At 37.4% G+C, this 23,526-nt stretch overlaps 1 protein-coding gene across 1 annotated transcript in view; it reads left to right on the top strand.

Annotated features, from left to right (window-relative positions):
• NECAB1 (N-terminal EF-hand calcium binding protein 1) overlaps positions 1–22,953 on the top strand; it is a 53,843-nt gene extending 30,890 nt beyond the window's left edge. The window contains 9 exon segments of the mRNA XM_066204790.1: positions 7,994–8,130; positions 9,871–9,899; positions 9,902–9,976; positions 10,747–10,823; positions 14,877–14,930; positions 16,406–16,518; positions 18,549–18,627; positions 19,671–19,779; positions 22,925–22,953. Coding sequence (XP_066060887.1) covers positions 7,994–8,130; positions 9,871–9,899; positions 9,902–9,976; positions 10,747–10,823; positions 14,877–14,930; positions 16,406–16,518; positions 18,549–18,627; positions 19,671–19,779; positions 22,925–22,953 — 702 coding nt within the window.
• The last annotated feature ends 573 nt before the right edge of the window (positions 22,954–23,526 follow it).

The following is a 23,526-nucleotide window of genomic DNA, read 5'->3' as shown; positions in this document are numbered from 1 at the left end:
GTATTCAATAACCCAGCAAAAGCTCATTTAATTACCAAAAATCTAATTTCCTTATGAAATTAAATTGACAATATAAAAGTATTCAGGGATTTAAACAGTTATCTAAAGATATTTTAGAAGATCTGGGATATTCAAGGATGTCCAAGATGTTTCCACGGGCCTGACAAATAGCACACAGGACCTCTACGAGACCCAGGGGCAGGATGAGACCTCCTTGTGGGGCAGCAGCTGGAAACCAGGTGGGTCTTTGTAGAATTCCAGTTTAGATACTTGAACAGCTCTGAGGTCTCTGAAAGGTTGTTGTTTTTTTTTTTTCCCAGAGGAAGTGTCTCTCAGAGAAAGACCAGGTGATGCTTACCCTGATCCGACATTATCTTTTATAAGTCATTGCACCCGTTTGAAGTTCACTTTTTTGTTGTCTGAAGAGCACCCCGCTCTCTGCCTGACTCCTGCCTTCAATTTCAGCGTTGGCAGAAGTCTAACCACAGCAGGCTGGTGGTCAAGTGACTGTGCCAGGGGGATTTCAGGATGGGACATGCTCCCTGCTCCATGATTTCAGTGCCTGCTGGCTTGAGCCTCACCTACCAGTCTGTTGTGGAACTGACAGTGGTCTTGACTTAGGATATCAGCTCTTAACTTACTGGAGCAACAGCTGGAATTGAGACTGTTTGCACTGGCACAAAGAAAAAGTGGTGGGAACTGGGAATCTCTGGGAGTGACTGAATGTGGCAAAGCTGCTTCCTCAGGAGATCAACACCAGGTGACCACGCAGTTGTTTCTTTTCCTTGCAAGTGCAGGGTCTGTTTAGCACTCACACCCCCCTCAGGCTGTGACCTGCCTCAAAAGGGGCTTAAGACCATCACAGCTGTTGTAAATGTGATTCAGTCTCCCGCAAAAAAAACCCTCATATCTGAGCTTCTACTTAGATTATATTGATTATATTTATTAGATAGTGTATTTTAATTTCAAAAAGAAATAGTGCTATAGATTCTATCAAAAAAAACTCCTGAAACTGGTTTTTGCAGTTAACACTGCTAATAAAGATGAAAATTTGATTCAGTGAGTAGGAGTGTAGCTTGATCTGATATAACTTTCTATCTCAAGTGTAAATCAAATGACTACAATGCAATAGCAATCTCCTGGATAGACTTGGGCAGGACTTTTCAACAGCCAATGGAAAACATTTATTTTTTCCACATATTCAAGCCAAAAGGTGCTTTGGCTACAGCAGTTAATGCACACTTTTTCTAAGTGATGACCTCGGAGTGCACACCACTCCTGTAAATACTGAGGTACAGTTCTTCTTTTGGAGACAAAAGCACAGCAGGCTGGCATGGAAAGGAATTGGCAGAAAACACAGGAAAAGAGCAGTGGGACACTACAAATTTTTGTCTTTTCACACTCTGTAAAAGTCTGATTCTTTGCTTTGGAAGGACTTTCTTCCCTCCTTTGCAGATCTTTTATGAAAGACACCTAACAATCTATCTGTGATAGCAAAGGACCAGACTAGATGAATTAGCGAAATGCATCTGAGCAGTAGTTAGCAAAGCTGGTTTATTTAAGACTGGTTTTCATGCAGAATTTACATACACAAAACATAGGCATTAATTTTAGGATGAAAACAATACAGTTCTTCAGGATGAAAACAAGACAATTCTTCAGCTTCTGGAGCGATAAAGTTCTCAAACAGCCTTCCAAGTCTTTTTGGGGGAAAAAGCCCCTAACTTCTTTTTACATGTTGCTTGCAAAAACATAGAAAGGAGGGTGTGGGATGTGCAACAGCAAGATGCTGGATCAACACAACAAGTCTAATTATCTGCTTCTGTTAAATCATTACTTTTTCTGCTTTGCTCAAAAAAACCCCCAAAGCTAAGCCAGGTCAGTGCAGCCTTATTATTACTTGAAAAATTCTTGAATAGTCTAAAAATAGGAGCCAATAAAGTAAAAGAGAAGATTATAGGAACTGAGAGAGTAACAGGGCTTGAAATTTAGTTACTGGTGGTGTATTTGTGGTAATTATGTAAATCACTGCAATCTTGAGAGTTGATAGCCATTATAAACAGAATGTCTTGATTTTTTTTAACTTGCAAATTTGACTAATAGTAACAGTAGCATTTATGTAAACTTTATCTCAAAACAAATTGTCTGGGAAGAATGTTAAATAAAGATTTGTTGACAATGGTGTTCCACAACTAACCTTCTGTTTGAGCAAAAATGAAGTTTTAAATTGCTTTTTTGTTTTCAGAAAAACTGTGTTAAATTGGATGGCACCCATTTTTCCATGAGGTTAGAATTTATTACCCTTTTTCACAGAATCTAGTCTTGTTCTCTTTGAAATCACACTTTCTGCAAATGCACCTTTCACAGAATTAATGCAATGAATAGCTGCTGCACAAGAATAACAGCTAGTGCTCAGTTTATCCTGAGTATTACTTTTCATGCACTGACTTGGAAAACAGTTCATTTGTTCCTTTAGATTTATTGCTGATTTTTTTTATGTCAATCAAAAATCATAGACTCGTTAAGGTTTAGAATCATTCCAGTTGGAAAAAATGCTTGAATTCATCAAGTCCAACCATTAACCTCCTGGCACTGCCAAATCCAGCACACAACCATGTCCCCAAGTTGCACATCTACACAGCTTTTAAATACCTCCAAGGATGATGACTCCACCACTTCCCTGAGAAGCCTGACCCAGTCAGTAACTGAACTGACTGTCTCTCAACCGAAGAGAGGAATGCTGGTGATAATGCTAAATATATCACCAGTTCCACCCTGCCACAAGGCAGAGAGGACCCTATGAATAAATGCTCTTTTTATCTGGGAACATTATTAAATTATGTTTTGGAATTTTTATTTTTGTTTATTTTTAAGATTGTGACTTTTAGTGCAAGCCAAATCATACTAAGATGAATTCAAAAAGTTGCAAGAAATTAATTCTGAGGAGTCATGCAAGGATATTCCAGAGATTCATGCCTTTCCTCTTCTAGCTCCTTATCAGAGTAATGAAAACTCCTGGGAACTTCTTTGATCTTTTTTTGTGGGAGTTTTATACCTATCGGGTCAGAAAGACACAATGCTCTAATTTTTGCCAGTAGCAGAGAAGATGTGTTTAGTCAGAAATGAAGATAAAATGAAAACTCCCGTAATTTAATATTCATGCCTCTAAATAGAAATTACTTCACAGCAGGAAAATAAACATTCAACTAGCCATTCTCTTCTTGATACTTATCAAAACCACCAGAGGCTTTGATGTTTCCTATGTATTGTTGCAAACTTCTTCCTGGAGCAATGGCTTTACACATTTCCCTGCTACCTGCTAATATCAAACACGGCCAAACCAGTTTCTTGGCTCTAAGCTATGTGCTACACCTAATAGCACTTCAATAGGAGATTTCATCCATGCATGGATTTTGTGCATACTATTATTGCAACAAGAGTGTATTACTCCATCAGTAATCCCAGTACAGGAGAGTGATAAACTGCTCTGAGAGATGCTGTTACAAATGTGTAATGATCTTCTTTCTAATCAGCCATGGCTGCCTATTTTATCTCATTGCTGTTAAGTCAGCACTGTAGATGGTTAGTAGAAATTGTCACTGTTCCAATTCCCTAGGTAGAATTTAAATACATAATTTATGCTAAATATTATACTTGGATAAACTTATAAAATTTGTGCCGTATTCAAAGTTGAACCTAATAATTGAGCACATCCTGCCTTTGATCACTTTTACAGTGAGGATGCTGTAAAGGGTTACATGTGTGTGACATCAATACATTGAGAACCTCTCAACATGGCTTCTGGTGAAATTATGATTTTATTCTGATGCTATTTTGATTTCTTCTTACAGTCTGAAGAATTAGATCTTAGGGATTTCTTTTTAATGAAGTTATTCTCACTAATTTTATATCCTCAATTTAAAGTTGTAACCCAGGGCATTGTCCCTCTAATTTGGGATCTAATTTGGGAATTTGGGCAGGAGACATTCTATGATAAAGGGAAATTTAAACAGATTATTCCTTATTGAGTTCTACTCAGTGGTAACTGCTTTTCAGTTGACTTGAGGGTATTTTCTGTAAAGATAAGCATACATATTTTGTGAAATTATTTTTAATGCAACATATAGATAGGAAACAGAAAAATGCCAAGTAATATCTCAGTAAGAAGTGCCCCACTCCTTCTCCGTCTCAAGGAGCTGCTCTTCTGGTAAATGGAGCAGCACAGTCAAGTCACCCAGGGGAGAAGGCTGAGGCTGGCACCAGAGGCTGAGAGGATCAAGAGTTGCTGAACCTTGAGATGAGGACTGCACCAAGAGATTCCTAAACCCTGCCTCCTCTGCCTTTATAAAAGGAGAACCTCTTCTGCACTTTTTAAGATAGCCTTTAGACACTTTTAAAGACCATGGTGACCTTTTCCACAGTGAAATCACTAATTATGTGCATTTTCAGTTGCATTAAAGGAAACACAAATCTTTGCTGCTCACAAAGGTCATAGTTGCCTCTTGATGAGGAAAATGTGGAAAATTACCCTCATTCATTCACACTCAGTAAAACTAACAAGCAGAACAATATGTTAACACAGACTCATTTCATCTGGACTGACCAAATTGTGGTGCAGTGTAATGTGTATGTTAATGAGCAGTCACTTACAGCTAATGAAATTCAAGCAATGGGCCAGTTGTCTAGTTTATGTACAGACAACATCCATGGGTCCTGGTGGCACGATGCACTGGCAATACAAATGCTGGGCATGTCAGTTAAGTTGGTGCTACCATTATATGAACTTAATAAATTGATACAAAAATGTTGTACCAGTGTGCCTTTAGTAAAATATAAAATAAGGTACTCTTTGAAGGAAATAGAGTGGTGAAATGATACCAAAGCATGACTATTAATGTCTCAGTGCTGAGAGCTGGGCTTGAGGTTTAAATCAAATTGTAATGGACAATTTTTTTTCCCTCCATGACTTAAATTACAATAATTTAGATCATTTATATATGCTGAATACCTTCTTCGGTGATCTTTGAAGAACTTTAGAAAGACAGGTAGTAGTTATTTTTCACTGGGCAGGAGTTGAAGCTGCCCAACATTGGTAGAGCTCAGAATTTCTTGACTCAGCAACTCTTTAAAGAAAATAGTAAATACTTTGCAATTATTTGCTCAACGGCATGCATTAAGAGAGTTAAGTAATTTCACATAGAATAGTTGTAATCACTAATATTTGGATAAAATATACATAAGAAAAGAGTCTGATAATTCTAGACTGCCACAGATGATATTGGCATCCTGCCTGCCTTTCCCATCTTTACAAAAATAACTCTTTAAATCTGATAAGGTAACTCTAAGACATATCTAAAGATCACAAGTACCTTTTCCATAGGGAAGCCTTTAAATATAGAAATTATGGGACAGGAATATAAAGGAAAAAAAAAGAGTAAATCCCAGTGCAATGCAAAAACTCGGAGCAGTTCTAATGAAAAATATCTTACCAACTTTGAGATGCAAGAAAGCTTTTCTAGCTAATTTTTTTTCTGAAGGATTTAGAAGGCAGTAGCCTCAGACAGCTGAAAGGTAGCAAGTATTACACAGGTAGTGTTTATATGATAAAATAATCTATCTGTGAGAGCCCACCTGAACAGTTTGCAAAATGAAAATATACTGGTGTACATTTATGCTGTAATTCAGCATGTCTGTATCAGATTTACCGTGACCATCAACAGGAAGCAATATGAAGATATCTGCAACATTTATATGCTGGATGCCCAGAATTTTAAAACACAGTTCAAAAACTTACAAGAAATGGTCAGTTCTGGGATGATTTTTTGACTTATTTCCAAGAGCAATGGCAAAAGTGGAAAGAAAAAAAAAAAAAAAGAAAGCATACCCTGGATTTCTACTGAAGGGTTTTAATTATCTGTCTTTAATTTAAAGATTTAAAGATCTTTAATTGCTTTAATTGTCTTTAATCATGCTGCACAGATGATGTTCTTCTAACATGCCAGATAATCAAAACTTTTGGAAATTAAAGGATCTGTCAGGTTCACTGAAGTTTTAAATCAATTACAATGGAGACAGTTTAGAAGAAGAATAAAATAACAGCTTTCCTATTGCACAAAAAGATTAAGTAATCATAAAAGTTTGCCATAAACATTATTTGTAGACTGGTGTGAGTCCCTCAGGTAGACACATCATCTCTCATGAGCATCGATTTTAAAATTGTATCAATGAAAAATTATTTGTAGGAAAGTGACTCACAGCTAATTAATCTGAAGCTAGAAGAAGTAAATGTAGAAGACCAGGAACCTTCTAGCTACATTAATAACTTCTGATGATTCATGGGGGGTTTTACACTACCTCTGAGATTCCTGTGGCAGAAGTCTTCCAACAAGAACTAACTTACTAACATATATTGTGAAAAGCTTGCACTCATTTGACAGCAAAAGGCTTTTAAAACTATTATCTGACAATCTTTCATTTTACATTCGAATTTCTAAACCTCTTGTATTTGTGTTCTGATTGCAAACACATATATAAAAAAATTCTAAGAGAAGTCTAAAAGTCAGAAAGGCATTTCAGCTGTAATTCACATTGGAAAGAACATGGAATGCCTTAAAAATACCCATATGCATTGCCAAAAATACTCAAATGGGTTCTCAGATAGTGTGGAAGTCAATGCCATTGAAGTGACAGGTCTTCTTTAAAGCTTGGAGGTAGGGGACCATCATCTATCTGTCTTCAGATGTGCTGAGTAAAGAAATCTGTTGTTGAAGGCACCTTGTATTTTATGAAACTGGTTTAGATGGAATTGTGCCCAAAGGTTTTCAAGATCTGCTGAGTGAGGAGCCAACAAATTCATTCAGAGCTTAAGAGATGTAAACCTATTTTCTATCTCTGTTCCTGATGTGACCTCAACACTGGAAGCAGGGGCTTTAGGGGTCTGTTCTATCCTCTCAGCTACATTTGTTAATGAGAAAAAAGAAAGAGGGTGTTTATATTATTGTAAAAGTGACGCCGCTCACAAAGCGTTACCTACATATTACTGCAGAACTGCCAAAACACAGAATCACATCATGGGCACGGTTGGAAGGGAGCACCGTGGGTTTTTGTAGATCTGGGCTTGCCAAAAACGTCAAATTTGACTCCAGCCATGGAAATGTGATTTATTGGGCCAGGGAGACAACAGGCATAAAAATAGATTTCTGAAATTATCTACACAAAAAAAAAAAAAAAAAAAAAAAAAAAAAAAAAAACAAACCACAAATATTTTTTGTTACGTACAATACATTGGAAATGTCATTCAAAGAACCACTACAAATTGCTAAGTACAGGTGCACACTTTTATAATAACCAAGCTCTAGTTTAAATAACATTTAGATCCATTTAATGAAATTGTGAAATATACAGATATATGGTTTCAAAAATAATTAAGCAAATTAAAGAAACAAAAATCAGTCAGAGAGTGTTAAATTCAGAAGGCAACCTCTCTCACATCATCCTTCAGCCAACTGCTAGTGGGATTTTTCAGGAGAGTATCCTAAACATGTGCCCTGTTCCAAGATTATTCCCATAGTCAGTGTCTGAGACAGGCCAGTGGGATTGAGAAACATCTTTTCACAAGAGTGGATCTGAATTAAAACTTTAAATTCAGTTCTGCAGCTGCCAAGCTTATTTTGGCTTTTCCACACTTCAGAAGTAATGTGGCGCTGCCATCAACTGGAGTTGATGATGTAAAGAAAAGGATCTTTTTGAGTAGAAACTGTGTTGTGTCACTGTGTATTTGGGCCTCTTTTTGGGTGGGAGTTGTGTCTACACCTGGAAATTCAGAGGTCTTTTTGTCCATCAGCAAAGGTTGCTTATGTGGTTTATATGTATAAACATGGAAACATCCAACCTGCTTCCTTTCTGAATGAAGTCTGAACCTTCCCATGTGTATTTCTAACTTAGTAAGCAAAGCCTGACCTTTCGGGTTTGTTTTGTTTCATGTGATTCTTAGGACTATCAGGAAGCTTCCAATTTGGAGCAGTTTGTGACTCGCTTTCTTTTGAAAGAGACATTGTACCAACTGCAATCCCTCCAGAGCTCCCTGGAGTGTGCCATGGAAACCACGGAGGAGCAGACCCGGCAGGAGAGGTGAGCAAGCCCCTCTTCAGCTGCAGGGAACGGGCTGAGGAGCGAGATCACCGCGAACCTCCACGGCCACTTTACATTTCACCCAGAAACCTGACAGAGGGAATAACAGGAGAAATAAGGATACGCTTTTTATTCCCTATAGGAACCCACTAATAGGAGTTTTGCTGAAATTGAATGCATCTGATCTGATACAATTTAACACGTGGCCCGAGTGTTTTGAGCCCTGTGTAAATGTATCAAACCTCTGAGGGTCCAACCCGTACAGACTGGCTTAAAATAATTAGCGACACTGCTCTTCAGGTGTGTTTTGTGAAAGTAAAAGGTATAATACATGAAAAATAACAAACGTTACAGAAATAAAAAAGAAAGCCGAGCACAACTATCAGAGAAGTCCCTGACACCCTCCTTAGATGCCCTAAAAATCCCCTGAGTTCCTTTGTGCTCTTATCTAGCTAATGATTGAGGATCGTTCTACTGGCAAACTGCCAATAGAAGGAGGTACAGGCTTTGACAAACAGTGACAAGACCCAACAGGTGCTTCTTTTTTGGCACTGAGTCAATTATTGTCAGGACAGCAAAGAGGTTTCTGAGTCCTTTGCCTTATAAGAAATTCAAGGGGTGAGTCTTAAACCTTTCCCTAAATGGAAACACCTGCTGGGGGTGTGGGGTGCATGCCAACACTGGTCTTATTGAGGGCTGCCTGTCAGACAATCATTTTGGTACATGCTAGGCTGTGCTGATTTCTTTTTAAATCCCTCAACAGTTTACTATCAAAGGTAGAAACCAAATCACTGCAATATAAAGAGCTCTGAAATTACTAAGATGACTGACTGTTTTGTTTTTTCCAGCTTTATGATTTTTCTTTTCATGCACAATGATCTCCAGGTTATAAGAAGAAATAGCCAGACCATAGCTTGTCACAGCTTCTTCCTAGAATACATGGCCATATTCTTTGTTAACATCTAGCTCTAAACTCTCAGTCACCTGGGTAGCCTTTATCCATCCAAGGATTTAGCTGAATTTAGTACAATGTGATTAAGGTTTGTAGAATCAAGGATCAAAATATTTTTGAAAAGTTACTTGGCTATATGGAATTTTTTTGCTCAGTATGCTATTGTTAAAGGCAATAGGGAAAGCAAAACTGTTCTATTTTATGCACAAAGAAGATCTTAAGACCTTTCTGTTGGAAATGTCATTTTCTTTTTCTGTTAGAAATGTAATCTTATTGTTTGCTTTGCTGTTGGTTTGAGATCCCTGAAGCACAGGTCTCATACTCTGTGGTTTTGTGCCAGCATCTTGACTGTAGGAATCAAGCAGGTTTTGAAAGTCTGAGGGTGCACTGAGCATGCACAGTGTCTGTGAACCTCTATTCATGCCAGTTCCTCTGCAGTGATGCTACAAAATTCCTGTGGAGGAAGAAACTGTGAATGATTACTTAGGTCAGGTCAGAACCACATCATGGACAGATACTAGCCTTGAGATTTGTCTCCTTCAAAGATGTAGGTTTATGCCAGCTTAACCCTCTTTTTTTTCTTTTCTTTTTTTTTTTTTAGACTTCTTTAATGACATAGTCAAAATTAATGAGTTATAGTGAAAATACAGAAAATAATTCAGTGCTCTCAATAGTTTTTTTTTTTTATTTTATTCAAAAGGGAACATAGAAGCACATTTTTTGAGAACAGAGAGAGAAGAGCTATGCCACATATTTTTCCTTAAAAAGTCTCCTGTGTTTCTGTGCAGAAAAGATCCAACAAAACAAAAAGTCCTCTCAGGCCAGGAAAACGCTTAGCTTGGAGGCTTCAGAGGAACAGCAGCCGGTCATCAAATAACCCTTATTCTAGCACAGGTATGGTATTTTACATTTTAAAGATATTTAAAACACATGCATGTACACATTTACAGAAAAATATACACATACCTTCCTCTCCAGAATTTAATTTAGACATGTAACTAACTCAGATACTTTACTGATAGAAGACACTTCATAGAAGGTATTAACTGAAAACTTAGGAAACTGAGGAAAATTAATTCATATCCATAGATCTGAAATTATAAAAGATAAAAAACTTAATTGCAGGCTAAAGTGTGTGTTTTGGATTGATTCAACATTTTTTAGGTAATCTTTATTGCCTGCAGATATGAATGAAAAAAGGTGAAGGCTATAACAACCAAGTCCTCTGCCACGACTCATATCTCAGCTGAGGGGAATAAATAATAAACAGAAAGGGGAAACACAAAACCTGAAAGAAAATAATATTTCACTTAAAATAATACAAAGAAAAATCTGCAGAAGCATTTCTACTTTGGAAAATGATAGATTACTCTGGTAAATGGGATTCTTTGGAAGCAGTGACATTAAGCATGAGGCTGCAGTGACGATATCTCCGTGCTCAGTAGCATGTCCCAGAATCAAGGCACGAAGAAAATAATTCATGGAGTCAAATCATGCTTTCCTTCAGTTTCCCCTAAATGAACATTGAACTAGTTGCAGCATAACCTTTGAGAAGGCAAATAAATTGCAGGGTAATTTTTTATTTTAAATAAAAACCAGGAATATGTTGTGTATCATCAACTTAGTAACATTTTACAAAGGTTTACCAGTTATCTTTTCCAAAGGTTGGACTGAGGAAGACAGCCAATGGGTGATCCAGAGAAACAGAGTCCAGAAGCTAATTGATAGACTGGAAAAGAAGGTATGTGGGCTTTCTCACCTGTTTCTTTTTTCACTTTCAGGAAGACAATCCTTAAAACACAAATGTTTCCAATGCTCCCAGCTGCAGCATCATCTAAGAGAGCTAACAATCATTAAACACCTACATTTTTCTTCCACCTTCTTCTTTCATATTCATGGCATTGTTTTTCTTTTCTTCCCTTTCCCCCTCCCATCACCACAGAGTCAACTTTTCATAAAGATGTGAAAAACTGTAGTATTCTGTGGCTGGAGGATGTTAATGTATTTAGTTATGCTTCTTTGGGGGAACATGCTATAACCTTCCACATTTAGGATCTGATATTTTCCTCTTCAAACTTTCCCATGAAAGCTTGATGGGAAGTTTTGTTTCCTCCTTTCCCATCAGAGAATACTCATTAATAGAGATTAAACTGCTTTCCTTGTCAGTACAGTTCAATCAAAATCTGATGCAGATCCTTCTTGGGAGCCAGCTGCAGCAGCCACCAGAGCCCAGATATCACCCCTGGTTCCCAGACCAAAGCAGAGCCCTCCGGGAGTCGGACAAATGACCCATCTGATCCAACAATGCCAGGGCTTCCCAGTGCTTGTAAAATCCTGGGCCACATCTGCCAGTACAGAAACTGTCTATTCTTCTTGATTATTATTCAGAATTGATTGCTACCCTGGTGTTCAAAAGTTGTTTTATAATCTGTGTGTGATGACTTCTGAGGTTTTTTTGGAGAAGAACAGCAGAGGAAAAAGTAAGGTTATAAATTCCTAAGTTGTTTTCTGCATTAAGTTTCCCTATTGAAGGACAGACAGACAGTTTCAGATAGGCAGTAGGGGAGTGGCTGAATTCAGTGGATTTTGAGACCCAGGGTGTTTCTTCCTCCTAGTCCAATAGAGGTGAGGTTTGGAGTTGAAGTGTTCTCAGACTCAGGAGTAGCTCCAGTCCCAGTGCAGCTGATGCTGTTCCTCCCCACAGGTCAGTGCTCACCAGCAGTCAGATTGTGCCTGTACTCCAAAGACATTGGCATGGATCTCTTCACCGGCACCCACAAACAGGCAGCACTCACAGGGACATGAAAGAGCCTGATCTTGTTCTTTCTTTCTAGCTGATTGGGATATTCTCCCGTGAATATTGTCATCTAGTACTTCTGGTTAGACCCCTACCCCTGACCCAGCACTGGCTCAGACCTTGGGTCATGGCACAAAAATGTGTCCTGTAACTCAGCCGCTAGTCCAACTTGAGTTCAGTAACAAGTTACACACACAGAAAATAGTTAAGTAAGAGATTTAAAAAAAAAACCCAATAAACAGTGGTGACTTGGCACAAGGCTCAGCAAGAGAAGTATATTGACCTTTCTCTGCTATTCCTCCCTCCCAAATGAAAAATTGTCCCTAATTACTTTTCCCCTTTGGTTCCAGTTTGGTATTTCTGTTATCTCAGCCTTATTACTGATTAGCTGCATATGGCCACCCCCAGCACTGCTGGCCTTGCTCCAAAAGGAGCCCAGTATTCCCTTTGGTTATCCCTGCAGTCTGACAGTCTCTCGCATCACTTCTCCTTAACCAGCTGTGAAATTCAGCCATTCCTTGTGGCACTGCCCATGACTTCTGTCAGCTTCTCACTCTGCTCCTTGCCATGCTCATCAGCTCCTCATGGTCTGCTCAGTCCAGTAAGCTCTGCCAAGGAATATTCATGAGCCTCCATCCAATTGCTTCCTCCCTGAGGTCATTTCTGCATGGGAAAGGCAATTACACAGCAGTTGCCACATTAATGACATTTTTGTAGCAACTTGATCTTTTTCTGAATAGATACAAATTGGATTTTGAAATGTCAAAGTCCACCATGAAAGATAAGTCTGGCTTTACTCCCCACTCTGCTTTGGAAACAGCAGCTCACTGCCCTGCCACAGTTGCCACCTGACATGGACTGATGCCAAAAGAAAACATTTAAAAGAATGTTACTTGAAAAAAAGAAATAAACTAGCGCTCAGCAACAATCCAATGCAAATGTTACAGAAAGCAGCCAAACATTTTGTGGTAAATAAACTTACAAGGATGTTTTAAAATGATCAAGTTTCCTACAGACAAACGACAAAGAACCTCAGTCTAAAAACAAGCTCGGTGCCAAAGGGAAACAGTGGAGGGCATAGACCTCCCATAATTACCTCCTTGTCAATATAAAACTTGATTAATAAAACATAGCAATTACATAAGTCTAATTTTTCCAGTAGACAACCTATCTATATCCACCTTTGCCTAACTTTGCATCTGGTTGACGTCGTATCTCATGTTAAATATCAGCTGCCTTTCATGCAGCTACTAAAAGCCCTTTTTTTGGACTTTGCCCTGAAGCAGATTAGAAGGGATTGCACAATCGTGCTAAAAGGCCATTTCAGAAGCCACCACTCTCAGCTGAGGTGAGACAGGATTGCAAAGGCATTTTAAAGCCCTGGCTCTGAGCTGAAGCCTTTTTTATTTCCTTTTTCATTTGCGTGGTACTGGGCTGGCAGGACCTCTGTTCTGCACACTGAGCTACTTCCATCAGGTTCAAGGCACCCAGTGCACGAGCCCTCTTCCACAGGGATGGGAAGTGTGCCAGTGATCACACAGGCGGCGGTGCACACCTACCCCATCTGTGCAGCCACGCTGTGCCTGATGACATAACATCACTGAAGAACTACCAGAGACTATTTTTAACTACTAGATGGGGCTGGCACATTATGAGTCAGTGTTCCTACTGAAAAGCTACCTGGTGAAGGGTAGATTTAGTGCTAAGTCTTCTGCTGTGTTCTGTGAAAGGGGAAATTGACCATAAATCAGTCCTGTAATTTGTCTATTTTCACTCAAGTTCTACGTTTACATATACTGGCAAAGAAAACAATTATTTTCTTGCTACATTTAGAGAAATTTTGTAGTTCTTCCTTGAGTCATTCCTTTTCTCTCCTTCTCCATATGTTTCCTGAGAAAAAAATGGCAGTGAAAGTGAACTTGCACTTCAGGAATACACATTTTTCCCTCAGTTTTTTAACTGAAGTGTCTGCACTGACAATAAGGCTGGCTATCTTTCTTTTCACACACATTTCATGACTTTAACTACACAGCAGTTTCTGAATACTTCAGAGTACTGCCTTGCTCTGCCACCTGCTGCTGGTGGAGGTCCTCTGTTCATTTAAATTCTACCTGTACATTTCTTTTCAGTGAGTACAGCATCTGTGCTGGCAGAACAGCTGCTACCTGAGGTTAATCAATCCTTACCCACACTGGGAGTGGAAGGAAATTTTTCTCTTTGTTGCACAAGAACTGTGTTCAGTGAGAAGCAGAGTGTGTTTTTGCTCCAGCTGCTTATTGCAAATCAATCTGCTTTTTTTTTTTTTTTTTCAGGCATATGGATATTTTTCAGAATATCATAATGGCACTGGGTTAGGAGGTACTGCAAGTGCCTGGTTAGTAAAGAATGATTTTGTGTGTGCTACTGGTTGGTGTTTATGTGAATCACTGATTCCTGAAGCACACATCCAGTTTGTGTACCAGGTGTACTCACAGACATCTCTTTGCTGCTGCCCAGCCCTCGTAGCAAGGGCAGCAATCCAGAAACCTGACTTGGACCATCATGCACATCTCTTTCACTGCTAGAAAACAGCCCCTTGCAACCAACCACAGATTCCCTGAATGGAAGTTTCTTCTGTGTAAAGTTTTATGATTGCACAATAGTAGCTGATAGTTCATTGCTCATCTCCACAGTCCATGTGACAATTGAAAAGGATGTCTGTCTTTTCTCGATTAAGTCCAACATACATTTGAGACCAAGCAGATTTGTTAAAATGAAAAATCACCTGCCAAGCACTATAAATAAAACCTTACAAGACAACCTGGGCTGGAATTAACCACTGAGGCATGCAAGATCTTGTAAACCCTTGTGTTTGACTTAGAACTAATAAAGAAGAGATTTAACTTCTTGAGGCAGAACGGAATCTATTGGAATAGTTTGTTTAAAATGTAAGACTGGAATACAGCTGTTGTATTGACTCTTCTTACAACTTCTCTTTTCTTTTCAATTGTCTCAAAGGACCTAAACCTTGAGCCACTTGAAGAGAAAGTTTTGGAAGAAAATGCAAGATCTGTAAGTACTGTTCAAGATAACGATTCTGACATTTTATTTCAAACACCAGGCATTGAGACCACACCAGGCATTGAGACCACAACAGGTCTCTTTTGTTAAAAAATAATCTAAAAAATCTTTATCTTCACTTTTTCCAGTGATAAGAATCCATTTTAGTTAGCAGAATACACTGTGCAAATAGTAACAGAACAAAACTTAGAATATAGGGGGTAAAACTTTTATATTAATTTTTGCATTGTTTTCAAAGGATAGAGTGAGCCAAAACCTTAACACACATAAGGAGAAAAAAGTGTCATTAATAAGATTTATCAAATTTGGCAGCAATGCTTATGGGGTGGTAGCTTCTCTGCTCCAAAGGCTGCATGCACCCTTTAAACATTGTTGTACAGCCTTCCTCCCTCCCTCCCAAAACTACTACAGGAAATCCTATGAGGAAAACCAAAAGAGTATCTCATTCTCATTACAACCTACAAAACCAAAATTGGGACCAGAAATAAACTTACTGTTAAACAATTTTATGTCCCAAGATTGATATACTAGCATGCCTAAATTCATGAACCTAACATTCATTCATTTGAACCTAACAAAATGCAAATCAAATACACATGAAAAAAATTATTTAATCAGAGGAGTTGCATTAGATTTTTTTTAAATGAGATTATGCAGTATTGCTACACAGACTGTTTATAATCCATGATATAACAGTATTCATAATCAAGGCAGAAACAAGTCAAAAACCTGTACAAGAAATTAAGTTGTACTCATTAAGAAGCCCATAGTGTTGCTTTAAAAATTCCATTAGTAAAGTTGACAAGCTTCAATAGATTAATCAATAAATAAACTACTTGAAAGAGCTAAATGATAATTATATTAATTGAGAAGAAATAGTTCTTCTGCACTGCTAACTGTTTCCATAGTCCTGTTTATAAAGACTGTTCATTTTCCTGTAAAATTATGCAGGGAAAACCCCCTCTCCATTCATCACTTAACCCGGGCTATATTGGGCATCTCACTCAGGTGAGGGTCAGGGCTCTAAAAGGTAAAAAACTATGAAAGCACTGTAACAAAAGCAACAATGCATCCAGTGCAGATCGTGTAGAGGTGCTCTTATCCCAAACCTCACACCTGCTGGCATAGAGATTCATCCAAGGAAACACACTGACATTATTACTGAACATCTCAAAGACCAACCTCTGCTTTGCCCTTTTCTGAAGGCTCTGCTCCAGAGTTAGGACAACTGTCTGAAGTGGACACTCATGCCTAGACATAAAAGCCTTGATGCTTGAGCATTTCTACTTTTCTCCCCTCCAGATCACTAAATCAGGGACTGCAAACTTCAAGGGAACTTCTGTGGGTTTTCTTTTATGACTGCGGTTTGTATTTTTTCATGTATTATTTCAAGACTTTTCTGAGTTTGAAGTACAAGGAATTCAGAGGAAGATGTGGCAGTAAATATTGTAATGGTTTTGTATCAGCACATAATGATTGCTTAGCATCAAATGTCTGTGATAGAAGGAAAAGTTGAGGAATTCCATCTTGCCCTGAAGCAGTACCTGGAATCTGCTTCTGTTCAAGGTGGCTGCTTGCAGTAAGTACAGTGTTATTGTCCTTGGGCTGAAGGAAGAAATGCAGCCTTTTTTCTTTAGTAACTCAGATTATTTATGAAGAGAGAACCTATGACACTTTTCTTGTTGGGTTATGTGCATAGGTAAGACAGAGCTTTTCAAAGGCACCCACAACTAAAAAGAGATGTCAGACTGTGCAGATTTTAGGTACTATCAGAAAATGGAAGTACATCCCAAAGATGCTAAAAAATCTTTGCAGGCTTGTTAGCTCTGCAGGTCATCAGTTCATGACTTCTGGAAGCTCCTAGGCTGACATTCTTAATTGGAAAACTCATTTGCCATCCTTCATTTGTGCTCACCTGGCAAAGGAGCAATTTATCAACTTGTTTGCCAGTACTCTGCTTGGAAGCTTTCACAATCTTCCTTTTAGGCTGTCATTGTAAAATTTTAACAATTTCATATTATTATATTTCATAATAAAGGACTGGAAAAATTGAAAAGCAAAATTTTCAATGAAACTGTGTTTCTGCTTTGCTCCTTTTAGAATTAATAAAACATTAGAGCTGGGTTAATAATAAATTTTAGTGGTTTACCACTGTACTTAATTTCTGAATTTAACATAGTGGGGAGATCTACCATCATACATACTACAGACCATTATGAAAAAGATATTTTTGTAATGAGTACACAATACAGAATCTTCCTATGTATTCAAGGGCTTCAAAGACTGCCTATCATGTCCCTCATTTATGAGTCTTGTTGCTATGAGATTATCACATTTAGGATTGTATCAGTAGTGTTCACATAGACCAGAAAAATTAAGCTGGAAGAAGAGTGATCTTTCTGCAGTGGTTCACTTTTAAGGCATACTGATGAAGAAAATAAAATTCTCTTGTTGGCTAAGAGATGGAAAAAAACCCCAATGAGAAGTCCTCCTGGCCTGCTCTCAGAAATGAACATCCAGCAAAACACTGTAGTGACTGCAGATTTGCCGGGGAAGAGAGATTACATGACTTCAGAAACCAAGTTAACAAATGGTGGCAGAAAGTTCCTTTCTTTCCCAAGTTTACAGGCATTTGGTGAGTCTCTAATGCCACCTAAAGGATGGGTTTTGCTGTAGCTATAATTGACAGTGACTTGTTTTTTTTCCAACAGCTTTTGATATTTTTGCAATTTTACCATGCACTTTCACGTTCAGCAGGAGAAAACAAATAAATCATAAAACATTGCTGACTACATTATGAAGCATAATCTGAGACCGGTTTTCAAGCACATCATTAGTGAGATGAGCAATCTCACACTTGGGCACAAGGAACGATCTGTATTTATACTTTCTGTACTCTTTATCTAAACACTAATTTGAGTACCCAAGTGAGTAAGTACCCTACGCACTATAAAGCTTTTATGCTCAGGATAATAAGCAGGATGATTCTGTGTAGAAGATCAACAGTTATCCTGTGGGTCATTTTTCCCTCTTGAGAAGCTGTTACTCGAAAAACTAAAAAAAAAGTAACTAGTAGGCAAAATATTATTTTAAAAGCATATCTGCAGCAGATATCAGGCTATCTGGCTTTATACTCCATTACTTGTATACTTAATTTACTCCCTTTGCTTTCAAAGCACCTAAATTCTATGACACTTCAACGCATCTCTCATACAAAAGGATAACTTATTAGATATTAGATTATCTTATTAGATTATCTTCCCTGAACAGCTGTTTAATTAATTTTCTGTTTAGCATTTGCTTAGAAAAATTACACTATTGGAGCAATATGAAAAATGAGTTTCATAAAAAAATACTAATTAATAAATATAGAAAGTGGTTTATTTCTGAAAGCTCAGATAATTCGTAGTATAGGATCACTGTGATCACTCATTTGTTAAGTTTATTAATTGGGTTGGTTTGGGGTTTGGTTTTCTTGTTTTGCTTCATGGGGGTGTTTTTCAAAAATCACTGCACTTTTTCCTACATATAAGCAGTTAGGAATAAAATGTATATGTCCAAAAAACTTTGTTTCATTTCATTAAATTAGTTCTATTGTGAAATTTTTTGTGTTTCCGTACAGAAGCTTCCATGTAATTTCCACTTCATTGTCTATGAGTTCTAGGAAAACAGCAATATCAGGACTTTGGTGGCTTTCTTTTTTTCTTTTCTTTTTTTTTTTTCCCCTTTTTTTTTTTTTCTTTTTTTTTTTTTTTTTTTTGGTAATACATAAAGTTTTGAAGGTTAGAAATGAATTGTGTAGAAAGACTGAGTACAAATTACTTTAAATACTACTAACTGATCTTTTTCTAAATATATCACAATTAATACTTCAGAACAATACTTTCATTGCTAAAGACCTGAATATACTGAAACATAAATAAAAATGCCAGAAATAAAAAATAGAACTTTTTAGAAAATAAAACTTTTTCAAAATAGAAAAAGTCTGAAAGTGAGTACATAAAGGTACAGCATTGGATGGATGTTAATTCATCAGAGACAGAAAACCAGGAAGACAGCAAAATCATCAGTTTCACAGTAAAGAAGAAACAAAAAGACAATTATTGAAACAGAAGACGTGCCAGCCCACTGCACACTTCAGCATGCAAGTAGTTGTGGGGAGCTCTACCAAAACTTCCCAGTCCAAATCACAGGAGCCCACCCAACAGACTCCCAGAGTGTCTCTTTTGGGCCCAAAACAGAAATTATTAAACATTCTACCAGCTGAATTCTAGCTTCCAGCAGGCAGATGACTAAGGAATTGAGTAGAGACAAAAAGATTGTCCTTATCTATAGTTAAAACACTCAAATAAACCAATTCTACGATCCTAAACTGTAGAGAGAACCTGTTCTTAGGTAGATGGAGAAGTCTCTTGCAGCTTTGTGGCTTTCCTTTCAAACAAACCCCCAGTTTTACTGGGTTTCCTATCACAAAGACTCAAGAACACTGGTAACACATGTCAACACTGGACTGGGTCACAACCAAGAGATGAGAATCAGACTGACAGTGAGGTGCACAGAAGAAAACCTGTGCTTAATATAACATGCAGGCACTTCTAAGCTTATCTGGTCACCTCTCCCACTATCACTGCAAGTTTTGAAGCACAGAATCTCTGTACAACATTAACTGTGAAATTTCTAATGCTCATTTAAAAAAATTGAGCCCCTTTAAAAAACCTGTTACATTTTTAGTTTCTACAATTATTTAGCCACTTTCAAATGAATTACAGCAAGGCATTCCAAAGAAGTAATGTGGTTTTCTTGGAAACGCTAGAGCTTATCACAACAATGCTAGTCCCTGGTAAATATCAACTTTTTTTTTTTTTTTTTTTTTTTACTTTTTTTTTTTTTTTTTTTTTTTTTTTGTTCTATTAATGTGTTCCACATGCAAGACCATTGCATAACATCACCCTTATTTAGATCTTCTTTGGTAAAGTATAGAGGAGAAAAGAACTCCAAATGTTTTTATTCTAACCACATAAATATAAAATGCATCAGCAAGGAGAAGACCCACAGTGCTTTATTTTACATAGTGTGAAGTTACACTAACATACACTATTTGAGAAAATATCTAGAATAAACAATACTATGTGTCAATGGTAAAATAGACCCCATTTAAGCTTTTCTAGGAAAACAAATGCTTTCTGATTAAGACTTCAATTTATTCCTACTTACATTAACTGAAGGGAGCCTTAATTACTAATAATTGAAATTTACTAACACACTTGTACACACCCGATGCTATGTTAAAAAAAAGCAAGGTGGTAAAGATTCTAAATTATTACTCTTAATACAAACCAGTGAGCATGTAACATCTTTCTCCTAGAAATAAGAGTTAAAAGACACAGTGCAGATGCAGGATGAAGCAAAGAAAGCATCAGTCCCATATTTACAGAGAGAGGACAGTAATATTTTTTTTTTTTTTTATTTTAGGGAACACAAATCTATTACAATGAAGCTCTAATTTTCTATGTGTCTGACTACAGACTAAATTTAATAGAATAAAACTCCACTTAGTAGAAAAATAAATGTAGTCCTGTACCCAGGGTTTGTCCTTAAAAGAAACCAGCGAAGACATCTCCAGACTCCGTGAGCTTGATGTGGACACAAAATTATATGCCAGGGATTCCTGCAGAATCAGGAGATTGAAGTTAATGAACTGAGTATCTCTGCAAATCTTGTATCTTACTGGGATATTGCTGGATTTATGACAAACTTGACTGTAGGAAACAATGAAGACTTTTCCCAAATTCTTTGTGTCCAAGACACTGCACATGATCCAGCAGTGTTCCAGGGTAGTTTACTCACGGGTAAAGTGCAATTAACATAAAATAAAATGTAAACATAATTTTTAAGTGCTAAATATGGAAGTGTCTGAAATTGGATTCCAAGTACTCATTAAAGCATTTACTCTGCCTGCTAAGAAGGATTTCAGTCTGCAGCACTCTCTCCTGGCAGACAGTTACCATAGAAACAGCATTTCTCACTGTGCACTCCTTGCTGGGGTTGGGAGGGGGAGGCAATGGGAATTAATGCATTCACAGTTCTTTGTACAATTTTATACATTACCTGTAATTTAGAAATCCGTGTAATGATTTGAACTCTGTTTCACAGAAGAGCTTCCCACAAATGATCTATACAAATCATATTTGTGTTTGAAAGACAGAAAATTATCTTGAAGTCAAAAACGATGGCTGCAATCCCACCAGTACACTTTACAAAAGAGTTTTAGAGACCATAAAGAGATATCACTGTAAAATCAGAAGGAAAAACCCTAAACCTGTCTGCAATTAGAACACAGATAGGCTCTATTCTAAAAACAAGTTTACCCCAGCTGAGAAATTTCCAAACTTCTTTTAAACATCTGGGTAGCTAAGAATGGAATCAATTGCAAATTGTAATCTGAATCTGATTCATTCAAAGTTTACAACCCATAAGTCTTAAACCAATTACCTAAAATTAGTAAGGATACACTTATGTGGCCAAAAATGATTCAGGAAGACAAGTTTTCAAAACTGTTTGATCCAGTACTGTCACCTTAACTTTGCTTGTTTTTCAGTGTTTGCATTTTGTTCTCATGCAGCTTCAAGAAAACTATGTATATTTTTATAATTTATCTATTTTGTTTACGTATTTCTCCCCTGGGAGGAGAAATGTGATTGATGGTGATGTTCACCAACGAAGTCAAAGAGGTGGCAACCTATGTAGCCAATCTTTTGCCTTCTGATCAAACTGCATATAAGATGGAGTCAGAAAAATTAAAACAGAACTTTCCTGCTGACTTGCTGTTGCCTACCTCATTCTTCTGTGTCCCTAAGAGAGACATAGTACTATCCTAAAGAAAATTAATTTACCATCTGTTAAGACGAACCACAAGCAATTATAACCACTCATACAACTTCAGCCAATCTACCAGGGCGGCACGAATCACTCAGTTCACATTCAGTCAATGTCTCATTTTTATACAAGATCTGGACCTGAGGACTCTAGAGAACCTTTGGGCAAAGAAAACAAGCTAAGGGGAAACCACTGAACACTTATAACACTATAACCCACGAAATAAATACTTAAATTGGCTTTTTTGGGGGCTGAAATGCATTAATCCACTGATGCTTCAGAGACTACTAGGCTCATAATCTGAATTCAGGTAGCACTCTTGAATATTTTCTCATAATTTTTCTTCACAGATAATAATTTTCATTAAATAACATTAATGGAAGCATTTATGGATACACACATAAGAAATAAGGTCTGCTAATGAATTTGTGTAGTGTGAAACTGACGTAGCCTAGAACACCCCTCTACTAAGGGCGCTTGGCATCTCAGATATAGTCTCAGTACCTTTCCTTCCTTCCCATCTCTCTCCATAAATCTTGTGGTTCCTCTCTGCAAAATGTTCCATTTCAAAAGGCCAAAGGCTAGAGATCGCGGGTAAAAAACACAAATTGGTTTCATCCCAGCACTGCCTATAATCTGGTGATTACAGAACTTTTTATGAGAATGACATTTTACAAATTCATCAGTTCTCTTACTTTTGAGGACAAAAAAGCAACTAACTCCTAGAGTTGTGTGAAAAACCTATCAGATTTAAATTACGTCACCAGGAAAGCAAGCCATTAAAGCTAACGCAACCACCCAGGGAACATAGTGCTTGTCTTAAAAACTGACACACACAGCACCACAGGACTGAGGATTTATTTTGGTTTGCTCCTAGGGATCTGGGCACTTAATTCTATGCAGCCGCACCTATGACACATTAATGCTTCTTTGGATGTCATCAAAAGGAGATATAGTTCTTGTGATAAAGCCACCTTCCCACCACTTACACTCAGCTCTCCCAGTATTCTGAGTATCCTTTCTCACCAGTATTAGCTGCATATATAAACAAAGGTCAAAAAAGAAATGCAATTTATGCTAACAAATAAATAAGCTCTGCTCTCTTTCAGCATCTTGGTGGGTCCTCAATAACAACTAGAAGCTGTGGTTCCAAGTAATGTTAATGTTGTATTGTCTTTCATTACACTAACATTCATATTGCAGTGTACAGGTGAATTTATGATGTGATAATGTTTGTTATTATGGATGGGATCTTTTCCACTTTATCAATTCTAAAATCTGGAACACTGCACATTTATATCCTTTTCTTCTTGTGACTAGTTCAGTGAAATGATGCATTTTAAAAACTGAAATAAGACAACTATGATAAACTATTTATTTCTGTGACAGTCTAAACTGTCACAGAAAAGTATGTCTTGAATGTATGACTAAATATTTGTGAAAAGTTTTATTACTGTAATAAAAAACAACCATTACTTAATGCTGCCGTGGTCTCCTTTTACAAAAGAAAGAAGTATGAACCTGAACACACATTTTCATACATATCTGCAAAGAATCTGTAAGTCATTAATGAATGGCAACTGCAGTAATGACATAGGGACAACTTCTTGTGCTAATACAGAACTTCCCCCAGGATATTTTCCACTCACAAGACAAGGTAGCACAATCCTCTCCTAACAGACTTAGCCCTTACCCTCGCAAGAGGAAACTT

Source organism: Chamaea fasciata, unplaced genomic scaffold (assembly GCF_029207755.1).
Source record: "Chamaea fasciata isolate MVZ Bird 193981 ecotype frontalis unplaced genomic scaffold, bChaFas1.0.hap1 SCAF_1, whole genome shotgun sequence".
In the NCBI taxonomy this organism is placed as follows: Eukaryota; Metazoa; Chordata; class Aves; order Passeriformes; family Sylviidae; genus Chamaea; species Chamaea fasciata.
This window is presented reverse-complemented; position numbering and strand designations above follow the sequence as displayed.